Below are 26,539 nucleotides of genomic sequence, written 5' to 3' on the forward strand. Positions count from 1 at the left end.
TCTAAGCAGATTCCACAAGCCTCAGATAGAGAGAGATATATATATATATATATACACACACATACACTTTTGAAAAAATAAAACATGGATGGATTTCCAGCAAACTTGTGTAAGGAGCATTGCCAAAGACCTGAAAGCATGGTATTGCAAATGTGCCCGTGTTTTATTTTTTGACAATTGTCATAATGTAGGTACAGAAAATAGTGACATATCTTTCGTGACTGTGGTGTAGCCTGTGGCCATGGGCAGTGGCCAGATTGTCCAGGTCTTGGAATAAGGTCATGATCCGGACAATCTGGCTACTGACCATGACCACGAGGGACAACAGATGGGGTTAAAGTGGCCATGTCCACCTGAGACTGGCTTTGTGGTGAAGTTATTCGAAATTGGGATAGATTTGAAAGGGAAGAAAAATGTGCTTGTGGTAATAAGGTCATAGGGTTCTCTTTTCGCCTTCTACAGGCTTCCATGGAAAGCAAAGATAGGCCCTGTATGGAACCCCGCCTTCCCTTTCGATGGTGGCCATCTTGGGAAAGGATTTTCCTTCCTACACTGTGACGTCGCAGGCGTGCCGGTGTAGGAAGAAAAATCCTTTTTTTCAGCACCCCGGGTTCCTGCTTTGGGAACCTACGGTGCTAATGGCCTTCAGCCCCCATTACAGGGGCTGGAATGGGGGGATAATGGTCCAGAGACCTCATTATCCACCCTTGCTTCGATTGGGCTGATAACTTGGGCTGCCGGGCCGGTATCCATTGTTCCAGCCCGGGAACGGAGGATCAACGCCACAATATTCCCATTAACATAACACAAAATGCAAATGGAAATGTTGTAAAATCTTATTGAGTCTATGTACTTTACTGAGAAATATAAAGTAGATGGAGTCTATGTTTTTTTTTAGTTCTATTTTTTAACTGTGAAAGGTGGTTCCGAAAGGAACATTTCTTTCGTAGAGGCACCAAACACTAATATGGAGGGGTAGATGGACAGGGGAAAATGTTGAGTGTGTGTTATTTCTAAGGTAGGGGGCAGTGTTTCTCATGCTCCTTGATTAAAGCTGTGGTGGTGGCTCTTGGGGAGGATGGATGTCAACAGCTGATGCCATTTTAAGATAAACAGCAGTTTTGCTAAAAGTATGTACTGTGTACTAGATTGTTAATGGATAATGAATAGGAATAGGTGTTGGAGCTCTGAAAGGGAAATTTTGAAGTTGAAAGTTCCTGGATCAGTAGAAAATAGAGTTATGAACTGTCCACGAAGCACAGATCTTATCGTGAAGTGCGGATGGGTTCTTGGACATGTCATCATTCTGCGTGCCAGCGTTTGGTCATGTGGCACTGTCGAGAAGGTCCGCAATGGAGTCAGATGTTGGTAGACGTCCACGGATGCAAAACTAGTTGAAATAGTTGCAAAAAGTGTATAGAAGTGTTAACAATGATTCTAGAAGTTAGGAAATGGCAGAGCTTTAAGGCGACACTTTGTAAATTGGACACAAATATTGCTATATTGGTAAGTATGATATTAACCAGGTTACTCACCATAGGGACCACCTTACTCCTCGTCCATAGTCTCCTTTCCGCCATACTTATGGGACATTCCTCCGTCCTGTGGGACGGGAACGGAGCACTTTGTAAAAGCATAAAAAATGTTGCAAACATTTCAGTCCTTCCACTCTTTCTATGCAGGGTACAGCACGCGGCCGTAACCCGGCCCATCTTAGCTCCACCCCACGCATCGCCCATCAGTCCTTTTCTATCTCCAGGTCATAGACCTTTTAGCAATAACAGAGAAACCTTATTAGAGGGACGGCGGGCGGGCCTATGGAGGAAAGGGGACTATGGACTAGGAGTAAGGTGGTCACTACGGTGAGTAACCTGGTTATACTCCTACGTCCCGTCCCCTTGCCTCCATACTTATGGGAGATTCCCAAGCACTCCTTACAGGAACTACGGGTGGATGGAAAAAACCCTATTGAAAAAGGTTCTTCAGCACAGCCTAGCCAAACTGAGCATCAGACCTGGAGCTCAAGTCTAAACAATGTTTACAAAAAGCCGATGGGGAGGCCCAAAGTAGCCGCTTTTGCGATGGTCTCGCAGGGTACATATTTTTGAAAGGCAACTGCGGCTGCCTTGCTCCGCACCAGGTGTGCATGAATACCTTAAGGAGGCTGCAGTCCTTGGACAGTGTAAGACTCCGTAATACAGGCAGCGATCCATCTGAAGATAGTCCCCTTAGATGCCTGTGTACCTTGTGGATTACCAAAGGTCACCAACAGTTGAGAAGAGCTCCTAAATTCAGATGTTCTGTATAGATAGATCTTAAAATCCCTTCTAACATCCAAACAATGCAGAACCATTTCCGCTTCTGAAGCATGGTTCAGAAAGAAGACCGGCTGGGAGATTGACTGATTCAGATGGACATCAGAGACCAAGTTCGACAGGAAAGAAGGATTTGTCCGTAGGACCACCTTATCCATGTGGAAAACCAAGAATGGATGCTCCAACAACAAAGCTTGGAGTTCACTCACACACCTTGCTGAAGTAACCGGGGGATAAAGGCACGTCAAACCCGCGAAATGTCTCCTAATCACTGGATTAGACAGAGTAGGAGCATTGGTCCGTAGATAGGTAGGCAGATACCGCCTAAAGATAAGTTCTGCATGACAGAACGTGAATGCCCGACTCTCCTAGGTGGGATACGAAAGACAGCACCGTGTCAATCGTAGCTGCCCTTGGGTCCAGCTGTTTGTCTAAACACCAATGACAGAACCTAAGTCATTTGCTTCTATACTGAGACCTTGTCGAGGGTTTCCTGGCTGCCTTAATAATGCGCATGTTATCAGCAGACAGGTTGAGATGTTCTAAGGACCTGAACTCAGTCACCATGCCGCCAAGCTGAAAGATTGTGGGGAGGGTGCCACAGCTGTTGATCCCTCTGGTGAAGCAGCTCGGGACTCACTGGTAGCCCGATCGGTGGACACACCGACATGTGTTGAAGTTTTGAGAACCAGAACCTTGCCGGCCACCACAGAGCTATGACAAGAAGAGAACAGTTCACCGTGTTCTTCAGCTTGCAAATCGTCCGATGAATCAGAGGCAGAGGCGGGAAAGCATAAGCCCTCATGTTGTGCCAAGGAATCTCGAGAGCATCCCCCAGAGAGGAGGCTCCCAGACCATTTCTGGAGGCATACAGAGGAAGTTTGTTTGCCGACGTTGCAAAGAGGTCCACTTCTGGAGTGCCCCAACGCAGGAAAATCCATGAGAGGATCTCTGCCTTCAGTTCCCACTCGTAGCGGACCATTGTCCGCTAAATGAGGGCATCTGCCGTGACGTTCAGCTGGCCCGGGATGTGTACTGCTACCAGCCAGACACCATGAAGAACCGCCCACTCCCAAATCTGGATGAAGAGGTCCACAAGAGGGGGAGACTTGGTGCTCCCTTGCTTGTTGGTGTAATACATTGACACCACGTTGTCCGTGCGGATACGGACCACCTTGTTGGCAATGACCGGTCTGAACGCCTTGAGCGCTTGGACGCCAGAAGCTCCAGATGATTTATGTGAAGGAACTTGTCCTGAGGCGACCAAAGGGCAAAGACCTGCAGATCCAACGTCGCACCCCACCCCAGAAGGGAGGAGTCCGTCGTGAGCGTTACCATCGGGGCTTGGTCCTGAAAACCTGCACCCACCGACAGATTGCTGAGAGACGACCACCACTCCAGGTCCTCTCTCATGGAAGCCGGAATCAATATAAACTTGGAGTCCGGATCCACAGCCTGAAGCCAAGAACTCCGGAGAGCCATCTGAGTCCGCCTCATTTTGAGATGAGCGAGAGTTAGCGCCAAAACACACAAGGCCACGAAGCCCAGAAGACGCTGGAACCACCAGGTCAACATGCTTTCCGACTGCGCAAACATCTGACACGTGGCCAACAAATCTGCCATTCTGTCCCCGGTCAGGTGAACTCTGCAGTCGATCGTGTTCCAGTGAAAAGCCAGGAAAATCAAGTCCTGAGAGTCCGTCATGGAAGATTTACGCCAGTTCGCCGACAGCCCGAGATGGAACAGGAGCTGGAGGAGAGACTGAAGATTGCACGCGGCTATCACTGGGCAAGGGCTGCGTAAGCCAATCGTCCAAATACGGATACACATGGATACCCTGCCGATGAAGATAGGCCGATATCACTGACATCTTCGTAAATACATGCAGCGCCGAGCTGAGGCCAAAAGGAAGCACTCGGAACTGGAAGTGTTCCTCTCCCACAGAGAAACGGAGATATCTCCACCTGTGTAGATTCCAGATCAGTATATGCATGTACGCATCCTGAAGGTCCACCACGCTGAGCCATTAGCCCATCTGCAAAGAGGAAGTTATCTGGCCAGGCGTGATCATCTTGAATTTCTCTTGGGGTAGGAAAAGATTGAACTGGGAAAGGTCTAGGTTGGTGCGCAGGCAAGCCTGGTTGGGTTTGGGCACCGTAAACAGTCAGGAGTAGAAGCCCTCCCCTCGCTCCCCTAGGGGAACGGATTCCACTGCTCTGAGGTCCAGCAACTTCTGAACCTCGGCTTTGAGGGAGGGCGAACCCGACTGCTGGAAAGGAGGGTTGATGGGTGGGGTAGGGGTAAGTGGAAGCCCGCCCGAGCGACTGACAGGACCCACCGGTCCTCGGTGATAGTCTGCCGCACCTCCCAATGAGACGTAATGCGTCCTGTCACCGGGGTCTCGTGCGAGCGCGGAGAAACCTCATTTGCAGGTTTTTCGGTGGTGTTACCACCTGAACCTGAGGAGGAGGCTGAGGAGCAGGAGAAAAACCGAGTCCGTTGCTGCCCCCGGCGGGAATTACCCAAAGGGGTATCCACTCTGCAGGATTTCCGATCTAGAGACCCCCTGAAACCAGAGGAAGGCCGGCTTTGTTACAACGGTCTCTGGGTCCTAAAACTAGTTTTAACCAGGACGGATAAGGACTTGGCTGTTTGCGTGCTGTCCTTCGTTTTGGTCAGCTCCACATCCGATGAGGAATGAAAAAGCTCCTTACAGTCAAACGGCAGGTCCAACACTTTGTCCTGCACCTCCTTTGAGAACTTAGTGGCCTGCAACCAAGCCTGCCGAGAGGGATCAACTCCCAGCATACGGCTCTGAGCCAAAGTGTCAACGTGATGAGCCGCGGCCTCCAGCAGATCCCGGGCCAAGACCCTGGCATCTGACAATCCCGCCTTAAAGTCCTAAAGCTTCTCGACCGGAATGAACTCCTCGAAGTCCGACAGACCCTTCCACATCTTCATGTTCGCCCCCGCTAGCACCAGTTCTGCATTGGCTTGCCGGAGCTGCAAGGCCGAGTTAGCAAAAATGTTCCTCCCAAGGAAGTCGAGGAGCTTGTCCTCTTTCCCCAGGACCTGAGTAGCCGTCATAGAAGAGGATGCTGCAGGCCTGGACTGTAAAGTGGCCGCAGCCACCACCGTGGAGGAGGGGGGCGGACAAGATGCTAGGGCCACCTCTTCCAAAGAATGCAGCCTGTAGCGCGCGTCAATTTTCTTATTGACGAAAAGTCCAGAGTGTGGCTTCTACGGACCTCGGCCAAAACGTCCTTCTGCAAGAACAGGCCAGTACACTCCAAAGGAGATAAGGTGAACGCCCCCGAAAGCACCCCCTCCTGCGGAGCGGGTGCCTCGGGCATTGGAACATCCAATAGACATGTCCAGCACCCGGTCGTGAAAAGCTTGAATAGAGCGGGGCTGGTCTTCACTGTCCTCATCGCCCTGCGCATCATCCGACAGGTCAGGATCCTGCTGAACTACGTCGAGCACCGCCTTGTCCACCAGGGACAACGGAGGCAAGAGCAGGAGGGTAGGAGGAGGCACCGTAGGCAAAGGTGGGGCCGGCAGAACCACCACAGGCGCGGGTGGAGTCGGAGGCGCAGGCTGGCATATCTCCCTAAAAGACCCTTGAAATACTCTCATGGGGTCAGTACGCACGAGTACCTGAAACTTGCCGGAAAAGGCATCCTCCGGAGAAGGCTTTGGAGCTGCCGGAGGAGGCCTCTCATGAGGAGGATAATTCCAGGGACGCAGAGGGGAGGGTTGCCAAACAGGCCCATCCCCAGAGGTTTCCACATAAATCAAGGGTGCCGAACCCACAGGCGGCGAGATGTTGTGTGGAAGGGGCATCCGAGCGTTCCAGTCGTAAACTGGACAAAACAGATGCGCACCCACAGAACCAATCCCCACACCTGAGGCTGATGGCATGGTTGTAGGGGGAAGCACCCAAAATGGCCGCCGTGGTCGAGGCGGGAACAGCCGACATTTTGCCGTCACCGGAGGGGAACTGCGGCACGTGTGGAAGTGAGGCAGGGGTCCTCACCTTCGAATCAGGGGTCTTCATTTTAGCCTTTACACAAGGAAACTCGGCCGAGCCGGTACTATGTGGCCTGGAATGTTTCTGCGACATACCAATAGCCAAACTAGCCTTCACAGGAAGGACCTCGGCACTGCCAGTAAAGGAGGAACTTCAGTTCGAACGGTGAGAAAAACCTTTCACCGATAAGGCCTTCTCAGGCCTCTCAGAACTGTTGGTTGCCTTAGCCTCTGTACGAGGGACCTTGGACCAGAGTCCGGTAGAACCCTCTTCACAGCGGGCCTCAAACATAAATTCGGTCTTACCAAGCCCAGCCGAGGCCTCGGGGCGCACCCCGGTACTTTTGAGGGAAGCAGATAAGGCCTCGGAGTGAGCTCCGGTACCCCACGACTCAGTAGAACTAGGTGTACAAGCAGCCCCCACAGGAGGGGCCTCGGACTGTACTCGGGTGTCCACAGACCCCTTACGTAGACCCTCGGAGAAAACTCTGGTACACTTTTTAGGCCCAGAAGGCACCTCAGGGCAAGCCCCGGTGACAGAGTGGTCGACACTCCTCCCGGACTGGGTAGACCCCGGGAAGGAGTCTCCCGGCCAGGGTGCACTAAAAAGTAAAGTACATACCGGGCGTTTCCTCTTTTTGTCGATGAAGGATTGAAAATGCGTAGGAGCAGTGAGCTGAAACACCTCCTCCCACCACTCTAACCGACGTTGAAGTGCCCGGACCGAAAGGGAATCGCAATAGAAACAGGAGACCCAACGGTAATCGGGACCCACCACTCTTAACAAAGAGGATGGGGAGCTGCCCTCATGAAGCGCTGCTGACACGAGGTACAATTTGGAAAGTCTAGCTTAAACGACAGACAGGATACTACGCGATCGCTGGCGAGAGCCAGGAGAGGAGAAAAGTAAGAAATTCTTCCGCAGATGCAAGTGCGTCCAGTCCCGAACGAGCAGAGAAAAGGACTGATGGGCGATGCACGGGGCAGAGCTAAGATGGGCGGGGTTACGGCCGCGTGCTGTACCCAGTGTAGAAAGAGAGGAAGGACTAAAATGTTTGCTAAATTCTTGATGCTTTTACAAAGTGCTCCGGTCCCGTCCCACAGGACGGAGGAATGTCCCATAAGTATGGAGGAAAGGGGACGGGACGTAGGAGTATAGTAAGTTGTAGGAGAATAGCACGCACTGGTAAAAACCCATGAAATTCAATAAAAAAATGTGTTAAGGGGACGTTATGGTTAAGTTGCACTAATCAAAACCTTGAAAATTCACTGAAAAAAACTTTGTTAAAAGGATGTTATGGTTACAAGTAAAATCAAAAAACCCCTGAAATTCATCAGTTATGGTAAGCTAAGCAACCATAACTCGCGCCACCACCGTGCACTGCTATAGTATCACCCAGGACATCAAAGATGACATCACAAATATCATTGATGACATCACATATGCATTTACTTTTCATACAAGGGTTTGTGAATGTAATGTTGGCAAAAAAGTATCGGGGATTATCGGGAGATGTGTAATAAACGACATACTTCATTACGCAATGTAGTGTTCTAAAGTACATTCCATTTCAGTGTTCTTTCTAGTACAGGAACCTACTCATACAGAAATGTAGGTATTGGCTGCAGCATACACCATAGAGGTGAAATATTTGTAATTTTCCAAAGCTATATAATAAAACGGTGAATGTTTCTGAATCAGACTTTTACCTAATGTGAAACATGTACTAAGTAGCTAATAATGCATCACTTACTACATATTTCTACTAATACACACAAAACATAAATACACTACAATGCATACAAATATGGGGCTTATCAATGGAGAGTAAAGTAAGCAAACAAGTGGCAGTATCATTAGCAACTGTTTATAATCTCCTCCCTTCTTACTTTCTATACCCCTTCTCGTTCTCTCCGCTCTGCTAATCTTTTCCTACTCTCTCCTCCTCCACCACCACTACCACCCTGCGCCCCCTCCTGTTTCCACTCCTTCCAACGGAACCGTCTCCCGCTCCACATCCGCTCTTCTCTCTCCTACCCTTCCTTTCGCTCTTCTCTCAAATCTTAGCTTTCACTCAACTCCCTAACACCCCACGTTCCCTCTCCTCCTCCCTACCCCTCTCACCTCTTACTCCTGCTCTTCCTTACCCTCTTCATCCCAACTACCTCCTTTCTCCCTTCCCCCTGCTCTCTTCTAGTCTTACTTATTCCTCTCTTCTTCCCCTCACATTCTTGCATTCCCTCTTTCCCCTGCTCTTAACTCCTCCAACATCTACCACTCCCATGCACACCTCTTCTCCTTCCTACTCCCTCCTCACCTCTGCAATATTGTAAATTGTTCTTTATACTGTTTTCAAGTTGCGATTCAATTGTCATCTTATGCTTGCTGTATGTTACTTGTTCTCATGTAAAGCACTTTGGAGTAAAGGGCTATATAAATTCAATTAAATACAAATAATCTACATGATTGTATTCACGCACAAAAAATGATTGCTGTGTTTCAGGCCTGCTTCTTCCCCTATATATGTACATCATCAGATGCGATTCAATTCTAAGGAAAGTAGTGTAAGAACATGTGAGAATAGCAACATCTATAAATGTAATACCTTTTGAATGTTAAGTTTCTGACTGTCAGTAAATAAAACCACCTGGCCTAGATATGGCAGTGAACAATAAAGAAGGGTCTAGATATGTGATGTCCTCAGTGATGTCATCAATGATGTCCTGGGTGTTAGTCTTAGCAGTGCACGGTGGTGGCGCGAGTTATAGTTGATTAGCTTACCATAACTGGCGAATTTCAGGGGTTTTCCGATTTTACTTGTAACCATAACGTCCCTTTAACAACGTTTTTCCAGTGAATTTTAAAGGTTTTTATGAGAGCAACTTAACCATAATGTCCCTTTAACAAAGAATATATACAGAAGATCACGTTAGATCATTCCCACCGAAAATGGCTCAAACAAATATAAGCAGATTATTGTACGCTGATGATCTTATCCTACTTGACTTGACCCAGATAGACCTACGTCAACTTGCCAACCTGCATACATTTTCCATCAAAAATAACCTCGAAAAGACAAAAATAATGGTTAAGGAACGCTCTACAAAGAAGTTGGAAAAATTCAATTGGTCAATAGACAAGATCCCTATTGAGAAAGTTAAGAAATTCAAATATCTGGGCGTGGTCCTAGACAATTCCTCAAAAGAGCTGGCCATGCAAGAAGCTCTCTTTGCAAAAATCCGAAGTCTGGCAACTAAAGGGAAAGCCATAGATAGAAAATGTGGCACATTTTCAACCATTCCACTGTTAAATTTTTACAAATCTAAGGTGGTTCCTACGGTGACTTAGGGCGCAGAGGCGATGCCCAACTTGCACAAAGCTCTTTGGTCCAAATTGGAGGCTTACTTTTGGAGGACGGTTCTGCGATTGCCTAACTCAACCCCAATTTGACGAGAACTAAGTCTACTTTCCCTGCAAGGCACTGTTGAGTGCAATACACTCATGCTATACCGGAAACGTGTTCTTCCAAATCCTTCCTTCCTTCATGGTTTAGTGCTTAAAGAAATTCAAGCATCAAATTGTAAGTTGCTCAACGAATGGAAAAATGAAAATCTTACTCTATTAAAAACTATAGAGTGTACAGAAGCTGATCTGATCCGCAATCCAACAAGGATAATTAAAAAAAACAAAGGAGATGGACTGGATTCGTACCCTAACTGCAGCAGCTGGAAATAAAATTACATCTCATCTGCCTCCAATATGGAAGAAACTAAATGTGCTGCAGTACTACATCAAAACATTTCTGTGCAGCCCGAAATCTAATAATGCGAGCAAGACTGAATCTTCTTGACTCTAACGAAATACGTCACATCAGAGGTCTGGCCCCGACTAACACCTGTAGATTCTTTGATGAGGATAAGGAGACAATTCGCCATCTAATTCTGTCCTGCCCTGGAACGAAGGAGGTTAGGCTTCCTTAAATGAAATATCTCCTCCGACAATCATCTATCTTCGATGAAGACGCATGGTGGGTAAGGATGATAAGTGGAGACAGACCATCATGCAATTAGCCACCTTTAAGATCCTGAAACAGTTAATGGAAAAACTGGAACTTAAACAAAATGAAACCGACTAAGACTTTCTTTTTCTTCTATGGTTTTTCTTTTCCTCCAAGTAACTTGGCATGTCGTCTAAAGAGACTATCTTCTATCTTCTATCAGAGTGATAAATCTGGACAAAATATAGAAAAATGTGAAGATGTTGAAAAAATCAATTATTTGATTAATTTGATTTGATTAAAATAAAATAATTATATATATCTGCTACATTACTCACCGTAATCGTATTTCTGATGCTTGTATCTGCTTAGATTCATATGCTGTGCATAGGCCGACATCTAGTGGAAGCTGCAGAGTATTACAGTTTGTTTTTCGTAACTCGAAAAGGGGCATCGAACTGGGGCATGCCAGTAATACTATCCCTAGTGTGACGTCCACAGTACCCATGATCATTCACGCGTGTAGGACCCTCGGATTGTATTTTTTCTGACATGAGGTAGCATGAGGAGTAGCATGTGTACAGAGTATCCAAGCAGGTAAGATCGATATGACTACAAGCATCCATGCGCCTTCTCTCAGAGTGGAGAAAGGGCGGGCACATGTGAATCTAAGCAGATACAAGCATCAGAAATACAATTACGGTGAGTAACATGCTGTGCATAGATTAGCGGGCAGTGTTAGAAGAAGGAGGTGGGATGTGAGAAGGGTCATGAGCGAACAGATGTCTTAGAACCGCTTGACGCACTTGAGTATCTGTCTTGGAATGAGTGTCAATGCAGTAGTGCTGAGTAAAGGTGTGAATAGAGCTCCATGTAGCTGCTTTGCAAATGGTGTCAAGGGGTACATTTGCAATGAAAGCCAGAGTGCCCCCAGTACCTCTTGTAGAGTGGGCCCTTGGTGTAAAAGGCAGTGTTTTATCTGAAAGGGAGTAGCACAGTTGGATACATCTGATTATCCATTTAGAGATGGCACCTTTAGAGACGCAATCTCCTTCTCTGCCTAGAACTACAGAGATGAACAGTTGATCTGTCTTTCTTAGCAGTCTGGTCTTGTCCACCTAGTGTGTGGAGTTTCACCTCAGCAGGGCTTTCAGGTTCTTGGAAGAAGGCGGTAGCTCAATGGACTGGTTACCATGGAATTTTGAAATTAAACTTAAGTGAAAACCTAGGGTGAGTGCGTAAAACCAGTTTATCCTTATGAATAGTAAACAAAGGATCCTGCACCGACAGAGCCTGAATTTCACTGACCCTTCTTATGGATGTAATGGCTACTAAGAAGGCTGTTTTAGTAGTCAGGTGTTCCAGACTAGCTTTATGCAAGAGTTCAATTGGAGGTCCCATGAGTTTAGCAAGCACCACATTAAGGTCCCAACCTGGTGGTGGGTTAGAAATTGAAGGATGGAGTCTCTTAACCCCTTCCATAAAGGCCTTGACCACTGGTACTTTCCACCATGACACCTTGTTATGGGAAGTGGTGTAGGCTGACAGCGCAGCCAGGTGTACCCTGAGTGAATTAAATACTAACCCTGCATCCAGTAGGTGGAGCATATAGGTGACAATATTGGAAGGAGTACAATCAATTGGGTTGATTTGTTTATTCTGGCACCAAATAATGAATCTTTTCCACTCATCAAAATAACAAAGCCTTGTGTTAGGTTTTCTAGACTCTTAAGATGTCCATGCATTTCTGGGGTAAATTGAGATGGCCGAACTCTATGACTTCGGGAGCGATGCTGCCAAGTTCATCCAGTTGGGTTGAGGATGCACTGTTTCTCCTTCGTGCTGCGAGAATAGATTGTACCAGCACGGGAGCTTGATGGGGTCGCACACCGCCAGTTTGCATAGGTGTGGAAACCATGGTTGTCTTGCCCACATAGGAGCAACTAGGATGAGCGTCATTGATTCCCTGTGTATCTTGTTGACAACCTTCCTCATTAGAGGTGTTGGTAGAAAAGCGTATGCAAACATCCCTGACCAATTCATCCATAGAGCGTTCCCCCTAGGCGCTTGTCTGGGGGATCCTGGATGCGAAGTCTGGGCACTGTCTGTTTTCACCTGTGGCGAATAGGTCTATAGTGGGGAAACCCCGCTGAGAGAAGAGGTCTTCTATGACTTGTGTAGTCACCATTCGTGTTCCTTTGGGAGGGGGATCTCTGCTCAGAGCGTCCGCTAGTGAATTGAGATCCCCTGGAACATGTTGTGATGACAGGTAAATGTTCCGTCTGAGTGCCCATTTCCAAATTCTCTGGACAAGCTTGGATAGATATGGCGAACGAGTGCCCGCTTGTTTGTTTAAGTAAAACATTGCCGTTGTGCTGTTAGGATCTGCACTGACAGGTTGGATAGGAGGGGTTTGAATGCCCGAAGCGCTCTGAAGACTGCCAGAAGTTCTAGCAGACTGATGTGATTCTGAGCCACTGTGTGAGACTAGAGACCCTGAGCTGCGTGGCGAAGGTGGTGAGCTCCGCACCCTGCCAGGGATGCGTCTGTTGTGGCAACGGCTTGTATTTCTGCATCATAAAAGGGTTTCCCCTCTGTAAGATTCTCTCTTGTACACCGGCGAAGGCTTTGTACTAGTGTTGGCGAAACGACTGCTAGATCGTCCCACTGACCACTTGCCTGAGAGCATTGTTTCACCAACCATTCCTACATGGGTCGCATGTGCAGGCGCGCGTGGGGAGCCAGGTAAATGCACGATGCCATCACGCCTAGCAAACATCGCTTTGCGCACCCTTATCTGCCGACCGGACTGATATTGAGGAATTTGCAGCAACAGATTTTGAATTCTTTCCTCAGATGGAAAGGCCAACCCCTCTTGTGCGTCTAGGACAGCTCCTAGGAACTGTTTTTCTCGTTGATTGAGAAACCCAATTGGAAGAGGAGGTCGATTGTTCTCTGAATGTTGGATCTGCAAATTACAGGGGTCTCCCCTGTGATGAGCCAATCGTCCAGGTAAGGGTACACCGCGATTGCCTCCCTGCGTAGGTGCGCCGCCACCACCGCCGCCAGTACCTTGGTGAATACCCTTGGGGCCGAGGCTATTCCAAAGGGCAGCACCTTGAACTGGTAATGCTGGCTGTCCAGCTTGAAGCGCAAGAATCTTCTATGCACTTGGAACATGGAAATATGAAAATAGGCATCCCTCATATCCAATGTTGCCATGTAATCTTAGTACGGGGATTACTTCCTGAGTGTAGTCATGCAGAATTTTTGTAGTTTGACATACTTGTTTGCAGGGCGCAAGTCTAATACTGGGCGCATCGTTAGATCTTTTTTTTGGCACAAGGAAGTAGGTTGAATAGATACCCTTGTTTACCTGGTTGCCCGGGACAAGTTCTATTGCGTCCTTTGCAAGAAGAACGACGATCTCCTCGAGGAGGATTCTTTGGTGCTCCAAGGATGGTATCTTCTGTCTTGGAGGATGGTTGTGGGGGCGTTCTAGTAGCTCTATACAGTATCCCGCGGACACTGGACAGCACCCATCTGTCCGAAGTGATCATTTCCCATGCGTGGGTGAAGATGGAAATGCACCCCCCTACTGGGGATGCATGGGAAGGGACCCGGAGCGGAACGTCACTGCTGTTTACTGGGTGGCGCAGTGCCTCTACCTGGGCTGCCTCTCCCCCTATCGCGGCTCCTTTTTTTTTTTTTAACGTCTGGTGAAACCTTGGGTAGCTTGTTGATTGCCGCCCCATGAGGTTCCTGGACTCTGATAGTAATTGGACACTCTTTGGGAGTTTTGGCCATGAGAGCGACGAAAATTATCGTTATTTCCCCTTTGACCGGAGGGCTGATTTGTTAGTTGGCCCAGGGACTTTAAGGTTTCATATTCGTCCTTAGCCATCTTCAGTGCTTCCTCCACTGCTTTCCCAAATAGGACGTTAGATTCTACCAGCATGTCTATGGGGGTGGCTTGGGTCTCGGGCTTAAACCCTGATTGTCTTAACCAGGCATGGCATTTAATAACTGTGCCTTCTGCTATTAGTCTCCCTGCATTATCTGCTGCATCGAAGTTTACCTTAAGAATGCATCCAGACACTGATCTTCCGTCTGATGCAATTTGGGCCAACTGGCTCTTTAGAGGTTTGGGTGCAGAGGCAATGAGGGCAGATACCTGTTCCCATTGATGGCAGTTGTAGCTTGCTAACAGAGTGGTGGTGTTGGCAATGCGCGCTTGGTATGCTGACGTGGATGCCACCTTCCTCCCCAGAGCATATATTCTCTTTCTCTCTTTGTCCGGAGAAGCTAGTGGTGTTCCCGCCCTCTTTCCACCAATGAGTCAGGTTTTAACTGACCCCTTATGTATAGTGGATCGGAGGGAGCGGCCATAAATATTTTTTCCACTCGTGGATTAACTGCCCGAGTAAGATTAGGGGTTACCAGAGAAGGATTGATTCTGCGCTGAATTGATTTTAAAATGGGGATAGTCTTCTGCAAAATCTCTCTCTTCTTGGACAACCTGTGTGTCAATTTGAAAATGGGCTGCAGCTTTAGCTAATACCTCATTAAGTAAAGGCTGATTATCAACCGGCGAGTCATTCACAGGGGGATCTTTGGGAATAGGGGAGTCAAGACTATAGGCCTCTGCCTCGTCCTCGTCTTCCTCTTCCTGGTCCTTATCGTCCCCATAGTAATCAACTCTTAGTAAGAGGTTGAGGGTCTTTGGATCCCAAAGGGGCAGAGGTAGCTGGAGTACTATGATAGCTATAAAAGTAATGTGGGTGTTTTTCGTAGAGATCTACAAAAAAGGACCTCCTCCTCATTACTCTATCAATGTCCTCAGAGTTCCATTGCTTGGAACTGGGGATAACCCACTCCTGTTGTGGTTCCTTCCTCCTCCAGGTCTATAGGCTGAGGAGTGGGAGGAACAGTCTTTCCCTTGGTGACAGGGTCAGGTACCTTGGACTTTCCTTTGTGTCTTTCCTTCTGAACCTGCTGTTCAGAGGCTCTCTTATGTTTTTCCCCTTTCCCATGACTGGAGGAATGTTTACCTTAACCCTTAGGGGTCTCTGAATGTTTAGATGCTTGGCATTGAGATTCGGAGGTGGTGACGAAGTCTTGGAAGAGGGGCGTTGAATCTCAGAAGCAGACGTCGAACGTGCTACAGAAGTGGATGTTGATCGTGCTACCTGGGGGAAGAGGTCGGATTCGTCTTCTGACGAGCGGGCCTCAATGACTTTAGGTAATGTGGCTCCCTTAGCAACCGTGGACCGTTGCTGTGTGTCGTGAGGCAACCGTGACCTGGAACACCCAGAGGACACAGATTCTGCGGACCGCTCTGTTAATGCCTTCTTTTGCCGATCGCTCGACATACGTGTCAAATCTCGGCTGGGGCGAGTGTGCTTGGTGGAAGAGGTTTGTGTTGCGCTCTTGCCGCCGGGTGTTGTCCCCATAACTGAACCGCCGGTCAGTCCTCCGAGGTCAGGGGCTTGCGCGTGGGTGCCCGACGACACCCCTGTGCCCTCGCCGTATGAGAAGATGGCGTCGCTGCCATCGCTGAAGGAACCCACTGCGTCCATGGCCTCTAGCTTCCAGGCGTAGTGGGCCCAGCGCTTCGTCAAGCGGTCCTTGAGTGTCTTGGCCTTGAAGAGCTTACAAGCTCTACGATTAGCCTCAGGATGGTCCAGTGGGAGACACAAGTTAAACGTATTGCGTTTGTCTACCCAGGGAAACTTACGGTTACACTTTGGGCAGAATTGTCACCAATTGGCAGCGGGCGGATATATGTAGGAAGCAAGTGTGTGTGTGTGTGTGACCCACCCCCCACTCTCCCTACTTGCAAAGGGCCGAGGCCAGAGGCCTTCTGAGGCCTAAAGTCAGTCATGTAGTCTCGACAGCTGTTCTTCCTTGGTCTCGAATACCAACGTCCATTTTCAACGATCTTCGATGTAGGGTTGGAGAACAGGGAATTTTTGTCATTATAAAGATAAACGGCTAAAGCCAAGGGTACTCTGCGATATGCTTCTGACAAGTATGGCGGAAAAAAAAAATCTGAGGGTCCTAAACGCGTGAGGGATCATGGGTACAGTGGATGTCACACTAGGGATAGTATTACTGGCATGCCCTAGTTCGACGCCCCTTTTCGAGTTTCGAAAAACAAACTGTAATACTCTGCAGCTTCCACTAGATGTTGGCCTATGCACAGCATGCGATCTAAGCAGATTCCACAAGCCAGTGATAGATATATATATATATATATACACATCCGGAGAAGAAGACATTTTCTTTGAAGTCATAATGGCACATTGTTTTTGGGGCGCTGGTTCAAAGTCTGGACCATGGTTTAAATCAAGGCAAACTTTTGGAGGTGGCCAGGGTCTTTACATAAATACATCTCTAACTCTTTACAGAGAATATTGATTCAGAGTCCATTCCACTCAAATTAAGCAAACACTTGGACATTCATGAAGTGCACCATTCACCCTTTTCAGGGAGAAGAATAACTTTAGAAAGTGATAAAGTAGAGGAAACTATTTACTGTCTGTAAATATAAAAATCTATAACAACGTGAGATAGGTGGATGCTAACCAATAAGAGGATTGGACTGGTTGAGTAGGAATAAACAAAGCTTTCTAATAGGGAATTCATTAAATCAAAAAGGAATTACGAATATTACTGTCTGCAATGAAATTGCAGTTAAAGCAAAAGCCTCAAACATACTTTTGCTGAGACAGCATATTCTAACAATTACTGTAATAAAAATGACAAGTTATCCCTTCATATGATATACCCAACTTCCATCACTTTGGTTCTTCCAGACAAACTAGAACCGTTAGACTTCACCCTATCAATTTGGGTCAATACTAGTGCATGCTCAGAATACATTAACAGTGAAGTTATGACACACTAACTCACAGTCTTGCTCTCGCTCTCCCCATCCCCTCAGGGACCAGCCCCCGCCTCTCCCCATGCAGTCAGGCCTCCGAGTTTCTTTACTGTAGGTCAACCTCTTATGCCCAGCGACTCAATTCTCAATATATTAGCTTTAGGTGTCGCATTTTTGAGAGTAACCGGAGGAAAAAAGCCCACCTCCTCTAAATGAGATTGAATAGTCTCACAAAAAAACCTGCGCCACAGTTGGTTACAAATTCACTTAAAAGCTTTAATTATATGTTGGTCAATTCTGACAAAATCTCAATCCACCACTGTGGATAAGACCTTCTTGATTACGGATCTTGTGCCTTTTTCAAATCTGGGCATTAGTTTATTCCTATATCATAAAGTGACTGTCCTCATGTTCTGTTCGAAAAGCTGAAAATCAGAAGATGCCGAATCACATGTAATCAAGAAGAACAAGTTACTTGCCAACTGGTAACGTTCTTTCAACTGGATGTTCCTCCAACGTATTCCTCATCTTTGACATGCAATGTCCACAGCTGTGCTTCTTCGGAATTTTTTTCGGCAGAGGGCACCCTGCGTCGATGGCGTCGGGTCGATGTCCCTCGAAGGCCTCCGTCGAGGGTGGCGTCATTGGATGTTACGAGTAGCATGAACGGCGCCTGTAGCCTCAGTTCTGTTTTTTCTGCAAACATGTTTGCTTCGTTAAACTCAGTGCGCCTCGTGGTTACTGTGTATTATGTCTTCGTCTTCTAACCAGACGACCCCGCGGTCTGGCTTCAAGAAGTGTCAGATGGATATGTAGACAACGGGATCCTCTGCATTCTTTTTGTCTTTTCCAGGCAAGGTGGAGAGGTATATGCCTTTCAACAACCGTTGTGCGCTTTTCTGCATTTTGAGGCATGTGCATACCTTCTTATCGCTCTGGTGTCCCACTTGTGATGTGGCCCCCTGAGGGGCATTACTTATATTTTATCCTCCGAGGTGGATTCTGGAGCATTGGCTTACCTTCACTTGATCTCTTTGTGGTGCGGCGTGTGAGCCTGTTCCACTGTGTTTAGGCATCCTCTGACCCACTTGTGATATGGCCCCTGGAGAGGCAGGTGGGATACGATCCCAGTGAAGTGCAGAATGAGACATATTATCTTTTGGCATAAAAAGGCAGCAGATTTATTTTCACAACATAATAAATACAAAACACTGCAAGCACCACAACTTGTGAAAATAGTTACGAAGGTGCGGCGACTGCTGCATGTCCAAAACCTGCTTTCCCCTGTTTCCGAACAAAGTCTACAGTAGGCCCAACTGCCCCAACCGTTTGTGCTCCGGGGCTGGGGAGTGCCGTTTCAGGGGAAACTGAGCCCTCATTGATACCACCAGATGCCCCCACTGCTTAAGCCCCCAAGAGGCGCTGGACCCGAGAAGAGCGAAGACCCTTCCGGCTTTCCCATGGCTCATTCGGAGACTATCTTGCCACTGGTCGCCAAAACACTGCCTTGCTGTCCCGCAACGCCAACAGCCATGCCTCGCCGTACCGCTGTTCCCTATGCATTTATACAGCCCCACGTATAGGTAATTATACACAGGTTTTACCGTCCTACTTGCACCAAAATCTGCTGGTCTCCCAGGGATAAACAGATATACTGAAATTGAATCCGTGGGACAATGTTTCACCAACCATATGTTGTTTAAATAATAACGCTGCTTTTGGAAATCTTAATGCTGTAAATTCACAAGTTTGAGGACTTAGTGGTCTTAAAAGGTCACGTATCTAATGATTCTCTCTTGTGTTTGTTTTACCACTCCCCCTCTCCGTTTTTGTCTCCTCATTCATTCCTTTAGGAAAAATTAATGAGGAAATAAGCAATGATAAAATGTTTGGACAATATTTGTCAGATTAACAATTGAGATATAAATTGACTCAATACTAATTCGATATACGCCCTGAGGACGACCTGTTTTTTGGGTTGAAACACGAGTTGGCGTGTCGTTGTGTTTTTCATATCTCCTAACTTGGTGTGTCGCTGTGCACTTTATATCTTTGAACCAAAGATCTGTTGTTGTACAGTCTTTAAATTTGAATGTAAATCAATTTTTTCAAAGCTAATACCACTTTGTATGAACAAGAATACAGAAACTAGTACACGTTAATCTGTATGCATAAACAATACAGAGGCATTCATACTTACCGTGACTAAAGTGTTCATTTCAATCTTGATTATCATTTTGAGCTATTATTCCATGAATCACATGAATGACGAAATGTATATGACAGGAAAGTGCGCAGTCTGTGAGGTCAGTATTTTTCCTTACCTGTAATTGTTATAGGCGGTAGTGGAAAATCACCCAACTCACCACACGGCTGCAGCCAGACTACATTTCACATGAACAGAAGATTTTGCTGTATTATAGATGTGTGCATACCCTATAAGGGGATCCCCCGTTTGAACAAACTATAATGCATATGACTGATACAGTATTGTTAAAACTGGGGTGTCGAGGTGATGGGAAAGAGGCATAGCATCATTCTGGTGACAATGCTGAAAAAAATGACCAGATGTTTAACTAAGCCAAAAGTACTTTTGAAAATGAATATTATCTGGAGGCTAATTAGACATCATCATGTAAAGTTTTGAGCTCGGGGGGGGGGGGGGGCTTTGGAGAGGGGAGAAGGAGAAGTTTAGCACTGAAAAATCACAATTAAATGTTGAATTTGCAAGAGCAACATTTTCAACTAACAAGTGAGTACACCAACCTAAACTTGGTTACCTATTTGAGCAGAATCCTCACGTCACGACATGGAGTGTCCCACTGTATCTGTATTCTGGGTCATTTGAGCAATGGTCAGCTACACTTTGAAGCTATCCAGGGATGTAGTGTGCACCTTGCACATTCAAGCATTATTCATTTAATTGCTCTTAATTCTGGTATGTATTTTATTGGCTAGCACAGTAAAACATTGTGTGCACTATGGCTCTCTTGATAATATTTAAAACTGTAGTTTCTACTGTACCAAGATTTGCCATGCCATTTTTCCCATTTTGGTTAGGGCACAAAATACGCAACTGTTTTAGTTATGTACCCCAAAAAATTGCTGCTCAAAATGTGTCTGACTGGCACAAATGATTTGCTACTGGGATGCTTCTGTGCACTATTGCAAACCCACTAACGGATTTATTGAAGTTCAGTTGTTTAATGTGCCTTTCAGAACTGCTTGCAAATCTTTTGGCGGTTCAGCAGCGATTCTTTGTATTGTAACTGTTCTGGAGAAAATTAGGGAATCGTCTCCTCCCCCAACCTCCACCCCATGGCAGGGAAAGGCTCACTCGGCCACATTTACTTATTTGTGTACGTGATTACACACACCCATTTAAAAGTTCACCAGGTGGAACTGATCTTCAATTAGCAAAGCAGGTAGCTCACACACTGGATACCAATGCAAAGAAAATCATGGTATAAACGTTATAGAATCCAAAATGCTCAGCCAGGAGCACCAAGTACAGTGTTAGAAAAAACACAAAATGACCTGACCACACAAAACATGCTCTGGATTTGTTATGCATTTTTAAAAATACATACCACTAATATTGAGATCATAATCGCCTGCAGTAATCACATTAGCAACTAATCCGTCCGCGGGTTGGTTGGCAGAAACCACATCATTCAGAAGTTTACGGATTGCTCCAGGCTGGGGTGACTCTGTGATAATGTTGTTAACAGCTATTTTCAAGTTTTTAATTACATGAAGTTGATTGTTGGGATCTCGCATATGAACTAGAAGAGAAAGGAAATAAGATGAGTTCTAAGAAAAAAAAAAAAAAACAGCAAAATGAAGTCAAAGCTAGACAAAATGCTTACAAGATTTGGTTCCACCTTTACTTTGAAAAATACAAAGATTGATAGCGAGCGCTCTCTCGATATAAGCACACAAACACCTAGTACATATACATAATGCAGTTGCTAGCAAACTTGGTACTTTGGCACAGCTTACCAATTCTCAAACATGGCGAAACAAGAACACACAGGACAGCAGGCTGTCTATAGTAAAAACTGGCTTATGTTTAAAAACGATAGACTGGATCTGCAACCTTTGGCTGTCGGATGGCTGCACAAAAACTTCCATCAGCACTTCGCCAGCATAAGCAATGGTGAAGCAGCATAGGCATTTTAGTCCAAAATCATCTGGTGAGCTACTGGTTCCTACCTCCTTCTACACACGTTTCGTTTCAGGGTGCCCTAAAATTCATTATTCAACTGAATAATGCTTTTATGCACAAGCACTGTACATAAATAATGAAAAAGGGAAAAGGTTAATGTGCAGATAAAGTGCAAACGTTATGTAACAATCTTAATAACTGACGGCAGATGAGTTTTGAGAGCTGCACAGAACGAGAGTAGGAGCATAACTAAGGAGGAAGAGGCGAGCATTGCAGTTTGGGAGCAAGGGGTGATAAAAAAGCAAAACGAGAGTGGGCAGGAGGAGGTACAGGAGACGAGTGTAGGGAACAAAAATACTAGAGAAAAAAAGCTAAGAAAGACAAGAGTATCCCAAGCCATGAATGAAAACAATATAAAAAGGAAGTATAACTGAAGATGGGCAAAAGAGAAAACTCGACCAAGAGAGTAAAAAACGAAAAGAGGATTGGGTGAAGAGGTCATCCCTTCTAATGTCTTAAAAACACTATCCTGAAGCTCTTCAGCCACTAGTACAGATTTTGAATCTTTTCGTGGATCTAGTACAATTCATAGGTGGCCAACTCAGTGCGACCTTTTTCCACACATTGTTCAGCAGCCTTTTTATGTGGGGCAAGCCTCCTGTACCACCATCAACCCTTTCCCAAAATACCATGAGACCTGGCGCTGGGATCCGCACACTCTCTGGATGAGCAGAGGAGCCTGAGAGAGACAGACAGAAAACTAGCTAGCCAAATGCCGGTGCATTCTAAAAAGGTCAATTGGAAGCAGACCTCCTAGAAGATCAACGCACCAGTGGGCTGTTCCCATTCCCAGGTTAGAACCTGCAACTCAAGAATAAACTCTGTACTACATTTTGTACTTAACAGCCTTAAGACTACTTGCTCTGTGTCTGTTTGAACTTATTCATTCCAGAACGCTATAAAACTGTTCTGACTGAACTGAAACCAGCAGTAATTTACATATATTCAGGTACTAGACCAGAACAATCCTGGGATTGAAGCCTGGAGACCCCAAAATTAAGTTCCTCAGTGAGAGTACAATTCTGTGTGGCAAATCTTTGCTTGGCTACCCTTGGTGGATTGCGGGGTTCCAATGAGCACAGATCTACCGTCAAGAATAAGGGAAGATCTAAAAGCATTACAAAAAAAAAATCCAATTTGCATAATTGTGATCAAACAAATTGCAGGCTTCCTATTGAATACCGTTTTAAGGATTGAGTTCACTCTGCATGAAGCCACCCTGCCACAAGCAGTGCCAGATGGCAAAGATAAGCAACCTATATCTAACAATATTAAAAACATTAAGTGTACTGAATGCATTCAATTTTAATATAATAAAAACAAAAGCATTTGGCCGTTAAAGCTATAAAATGGCTGGGAAATAATGCGTTGCCCTACATTAACTGACTTTGGTCAAAAAGCGAAATCTAGATTAGCATTCAAATTCTGAGAACCCCAAATCACCAACTTACAACTTTATTATTGTTGATTTTATATATAATTTGATACAAGACTCCATATTGCTGTCCAGTTCAATTGTAAACATTCACACATTTGTTAGATAAGAAAGAGTGATGGAAATGAAAAAAAGATACTTGTGCAAGATCATGCCGTTTTGGGCAATAGGCGAAACCAGAATAATGTTTTCATCTGTGTCATTTCATCAAACTCATAAGCATGAGGGAAGAAATCCAACAACCTCACAGGAAGAAGGGACATCAAATGATTCTGAACCAGATGACAGACACCATATTTTTTCCAAGTAATCTGTTGGCAACCTGACGCTACAAGTTAACAGTGCTTAATAAAATGCTCCAATACCCATCAATGTATTAGATACCCATCATATGTACCCGTTTGTCATTGCCTTCATCTGTTCTCCACTGAACGCCATGATATCCTTGGGTTTGGGCGTTATATAAATATTATAAATACAAATTAAAACCAAAAGCTAAATAAAAGGACATACTGATTTTACACAGATCATTAAAAATCAGATGGTTAAGCTGTTGGAGATGTGGTTAGGGAGTGCAACGCAGTCCACACAGATTGCAAAATATAAATGGATTGCATTTGCTACATTTAAACGATGCCTAGGATTATGATCTAGAACGTCAGTTCTAAAGTCTATGGTTTAGCGATTCGAACATACCTCTCGTCAGTACTCATTCTGGTGTAATACTGCACTTTACACTGTTCTACAGTGAGTAGCATATGGTGAAAATGGGTTGGTTAAATGGGTCAGCCTATGTTATGAACTGAATTTTCTGGTTCCAAATTTTGAATCTTTCCTCCTAGTGTGCATCTGCCCTGCTTTCCCCTCCTGTCCAATCTTTTGATATATTGTTGCACATTATGCTGGTGTTCCATCTATGGCCAAGTACTCATACATTTGGAGGATAAGAATATGTGTAGGAAGCTAGGATTAGAATCTACATGTTCTGGTTCCCAAGTCTGGAGTTTACTCTCAAAAGCGTATCCTTACTCCAATGGCCAGTCTTTTTAATTTAAAAAAGCACGTTTTACCTGCTGTAGTCCAATTTTAAGAAATCCGCATTTAGGAGATCAGCAAGTAGGATGGGAAGATAAAAAAAAAATGTGATTTGTTCAAGAAAGACCATATGCTTTTTGTCAAGTGGGGAAACTGGGTTTAGAGCTCATACTTTTATTTCACGTTTTGAAACGTAACCATTACACCTCTCGTCTCAGACTTTCTTTTCCGATCCTCTATTCTGTCCCCACTTATTTCCTCTCCTATTCTGTGTCTTTGGTCGGTGGAGCGATTTTCGGCCGATTTTTGGGAATGGTGGACATGTGACTGTTACCACATACGTGTGGATAATTTTTGGATGAAATCAGTGACCTCTTCACATCAGCATCATATACTCAACATCTTCCTTGGATACTTCAACTAGCCAAAACGATTATGGAGGATGGCAATGCCCTTACAAAATCTATGGACATAAAACAAGATGTATTAAACACACAATCACATGAAAGGTAACATACTAAACCTCACCCTTCACCGTCTCCATTCTTTCAAATCGCTCCCAACCTAATCATACTGCCATCTCCATTCACTTCACAGCTATCCAGCATACCAATAAGCAACAGAGCAAACCCTTTACCCCTATGACAATGTGGTGTTCTGTCAAAAATGTTCCCAGAGATGCTCTTGACCAGACACTACTGACCCTGGCCGCAAAACACACAGAACTCCTGTGTCAGCACCTGCAATCAACCTTTAACCAAACCATATCACAAGTGGTTAATTCCTTCATAAAAAACATTTCAGTTCTACGCCTTAAAAAGGTTACTTGTAACACAATACACTAGTAATGTTCACTAAAATACATAGCATCCAATGTTAAATAAAATAATTACAACACAGTTGAGAAGCACAGTACACATTCATTTACCCAAGCCTGCTCTACAGCATTTTACTGAAAAGATAGTTAATAAATTAGAACATTAGAGGGCAAGTCCATTTAAAATAAGCACATTTTAAAAAAAGTTAAAAAACACAATATAATAGACAATGGTTGGCCTTGAACAATTGTAATTGTAAAAGTGGCAGCATGTTTTGTTATTAAGACCTTGAAATAAATTCATCAAATGTATACAGTCATTTTAGAAAGAAAAAGGTAGATCGCACAATTGATAAGCACTTTGCTCTCCTACACCCCACTATCAAAAAATCTTACAACTGCAAACATCTTTCGGGTATACTATTTGCATAGCTTTCTTAAGCAACCTTAAATACTTAAAGATCGGGACCAGCCATCTTTTCCGTAAATCTAAATAAGTAGGGTATAACTAAAATCTGATTTAGTTCTTGGAGTAAAAGGGTAAGATGTATCATTTGTAGGCAGCCGACCAGATGTAGAATCAGCAAAGGTAAAAACATTTAACCTGAACTTAATGTATACAGATATTTTCTGCACATGAAAATATGTCATTTAAAAAAGGCTCAGGCAGACCACTATGGGGCGCAGGACAAGATGGCCGCTTGATAACGCAGCTCCCGCTCCCTTCAGCACTAAAGAGATGAGTTTGAACACCCAGACCCATGGGAATCCTAAATGGTGACACCCGCTTGAAGCAGAAACAGAGGCATCTGCAGGTGAAAAGGCAGCCTCAGACGCCGGAGTAAAGAGCAGTAATGCGGAGGGGCCTGCACCCGACGTTGGCAGGAAGTCAACACGGCTCGGTGTAGTACGCCACGCGTAGCACAGTATTTACACTGAGGAACGGGCCGAGACGCAGCAAAGGCACCCTACGACGAAGCACGCTGGGCAACGGAAGGAGCCTCCGACGTGAATCCCATGCTCCCTGCGGCACACCAAACATCGGTGCTGCAGGCGGACCCCAGCGGGAATCACCGGGCAACGCACTACATGCTGGGGGACCCAGACGGGAGCACGGAGCACCCAGAGCAGTCCCCGCCAACACGAAGAAGCGAGGAGATGGCAAGGGATAGCAGCGTGCGAGTACAGCCCTGTGGGCGAGCCCCTCGCAGCAAAGACGGTCCGCCTGAGGGGCCGGCGACCGTAGCTTCATGAGAAGTGCTCCGCACCACCACGATCACACGGAAAGTGGGGAAATCGTGGCAATAAGAAGAGCGCCAGGAGAGAGGGGCCAGAGATAAAGTGGGAGACAGCGTACTAGATCCCGAAAAGGGAAGTGTGGTGAGAGACAGCACCCTAAACTCCAAAGAGTCTCCACAGAAGAGCATTGGACATTATTAGGCAACTAAGGAGCTCTCAACAAATCCGTGGAGGAGCCCACAGGACGTGCCACGACCACCAACTGGCAGAAGAGCGCTGAATAAAGGCCTGACATTAGGACGCGGGCACAACTTGAGGGGGAGGCTATCTTGAAATTGGACCCGCAGCTGGAAAGAAAAGGGCAAGCATCTACACACAGAGAGGTATGTGTCCAGACCCCTGCCTTTGTCACACAAGTGAGACGGGATAAGACTGGTAACAAAGAGGTAGGGGTATAAGGGCCGATAGAGACTGATACCAGCATGGATGGTGCATTAACTGGGAACCAGGACACAAGAGAAGTGAACTGGTGCCGCACCACTGTAATGGAGGAGCTG

The 26,539-nt window shown here is 45.8% G+C and overlaps 1 protein-coding gene across 4 annotated transcripts in view; it reads right to left on the bottom strand.

Annotated features, from left to right (window-relative positions):
- Positions 1-26,539, bottom strand: part of TRAPPC8 (trafficking protein particle complex subunit 8) — a 2,435,788-nt gene that overhangs the window by 2,319,887 nt on the left and 89,362 nt on the right. For all 4 annotated transcript variants that reach the window (XM_069620968.1, XM_069620966.1, XM_069620965.1 and 1 more), the window contains exon 2: positions 20,819-21,013. In XM_069620968.1, coding sequence (XP_069477069.1) covers positions 20,819-21,013 — 195 coding nt within the window. The remainder of the gene's footprint in view (positions 1-20,818; positions 21,014-26,539) is intronic.

The sequence above is a fragment of the Ambystoma mexicanum genome, chromosome 5q (assembly GCF_040938575.1).
Source record: "Ambystoma mexicanum isolate Mex_15411 chromosome 5q, UKY_AmexF1_1, whole genome shotgun sequence".
In the NCBI taxonomy this organism is placed as follows: domain Eukaryota; kingdom Metazoa; phylum Chordata; class Amphibia; order Caudata; family Ambystomatidae; genus Ambystoma; species Ambystoma mexicanum.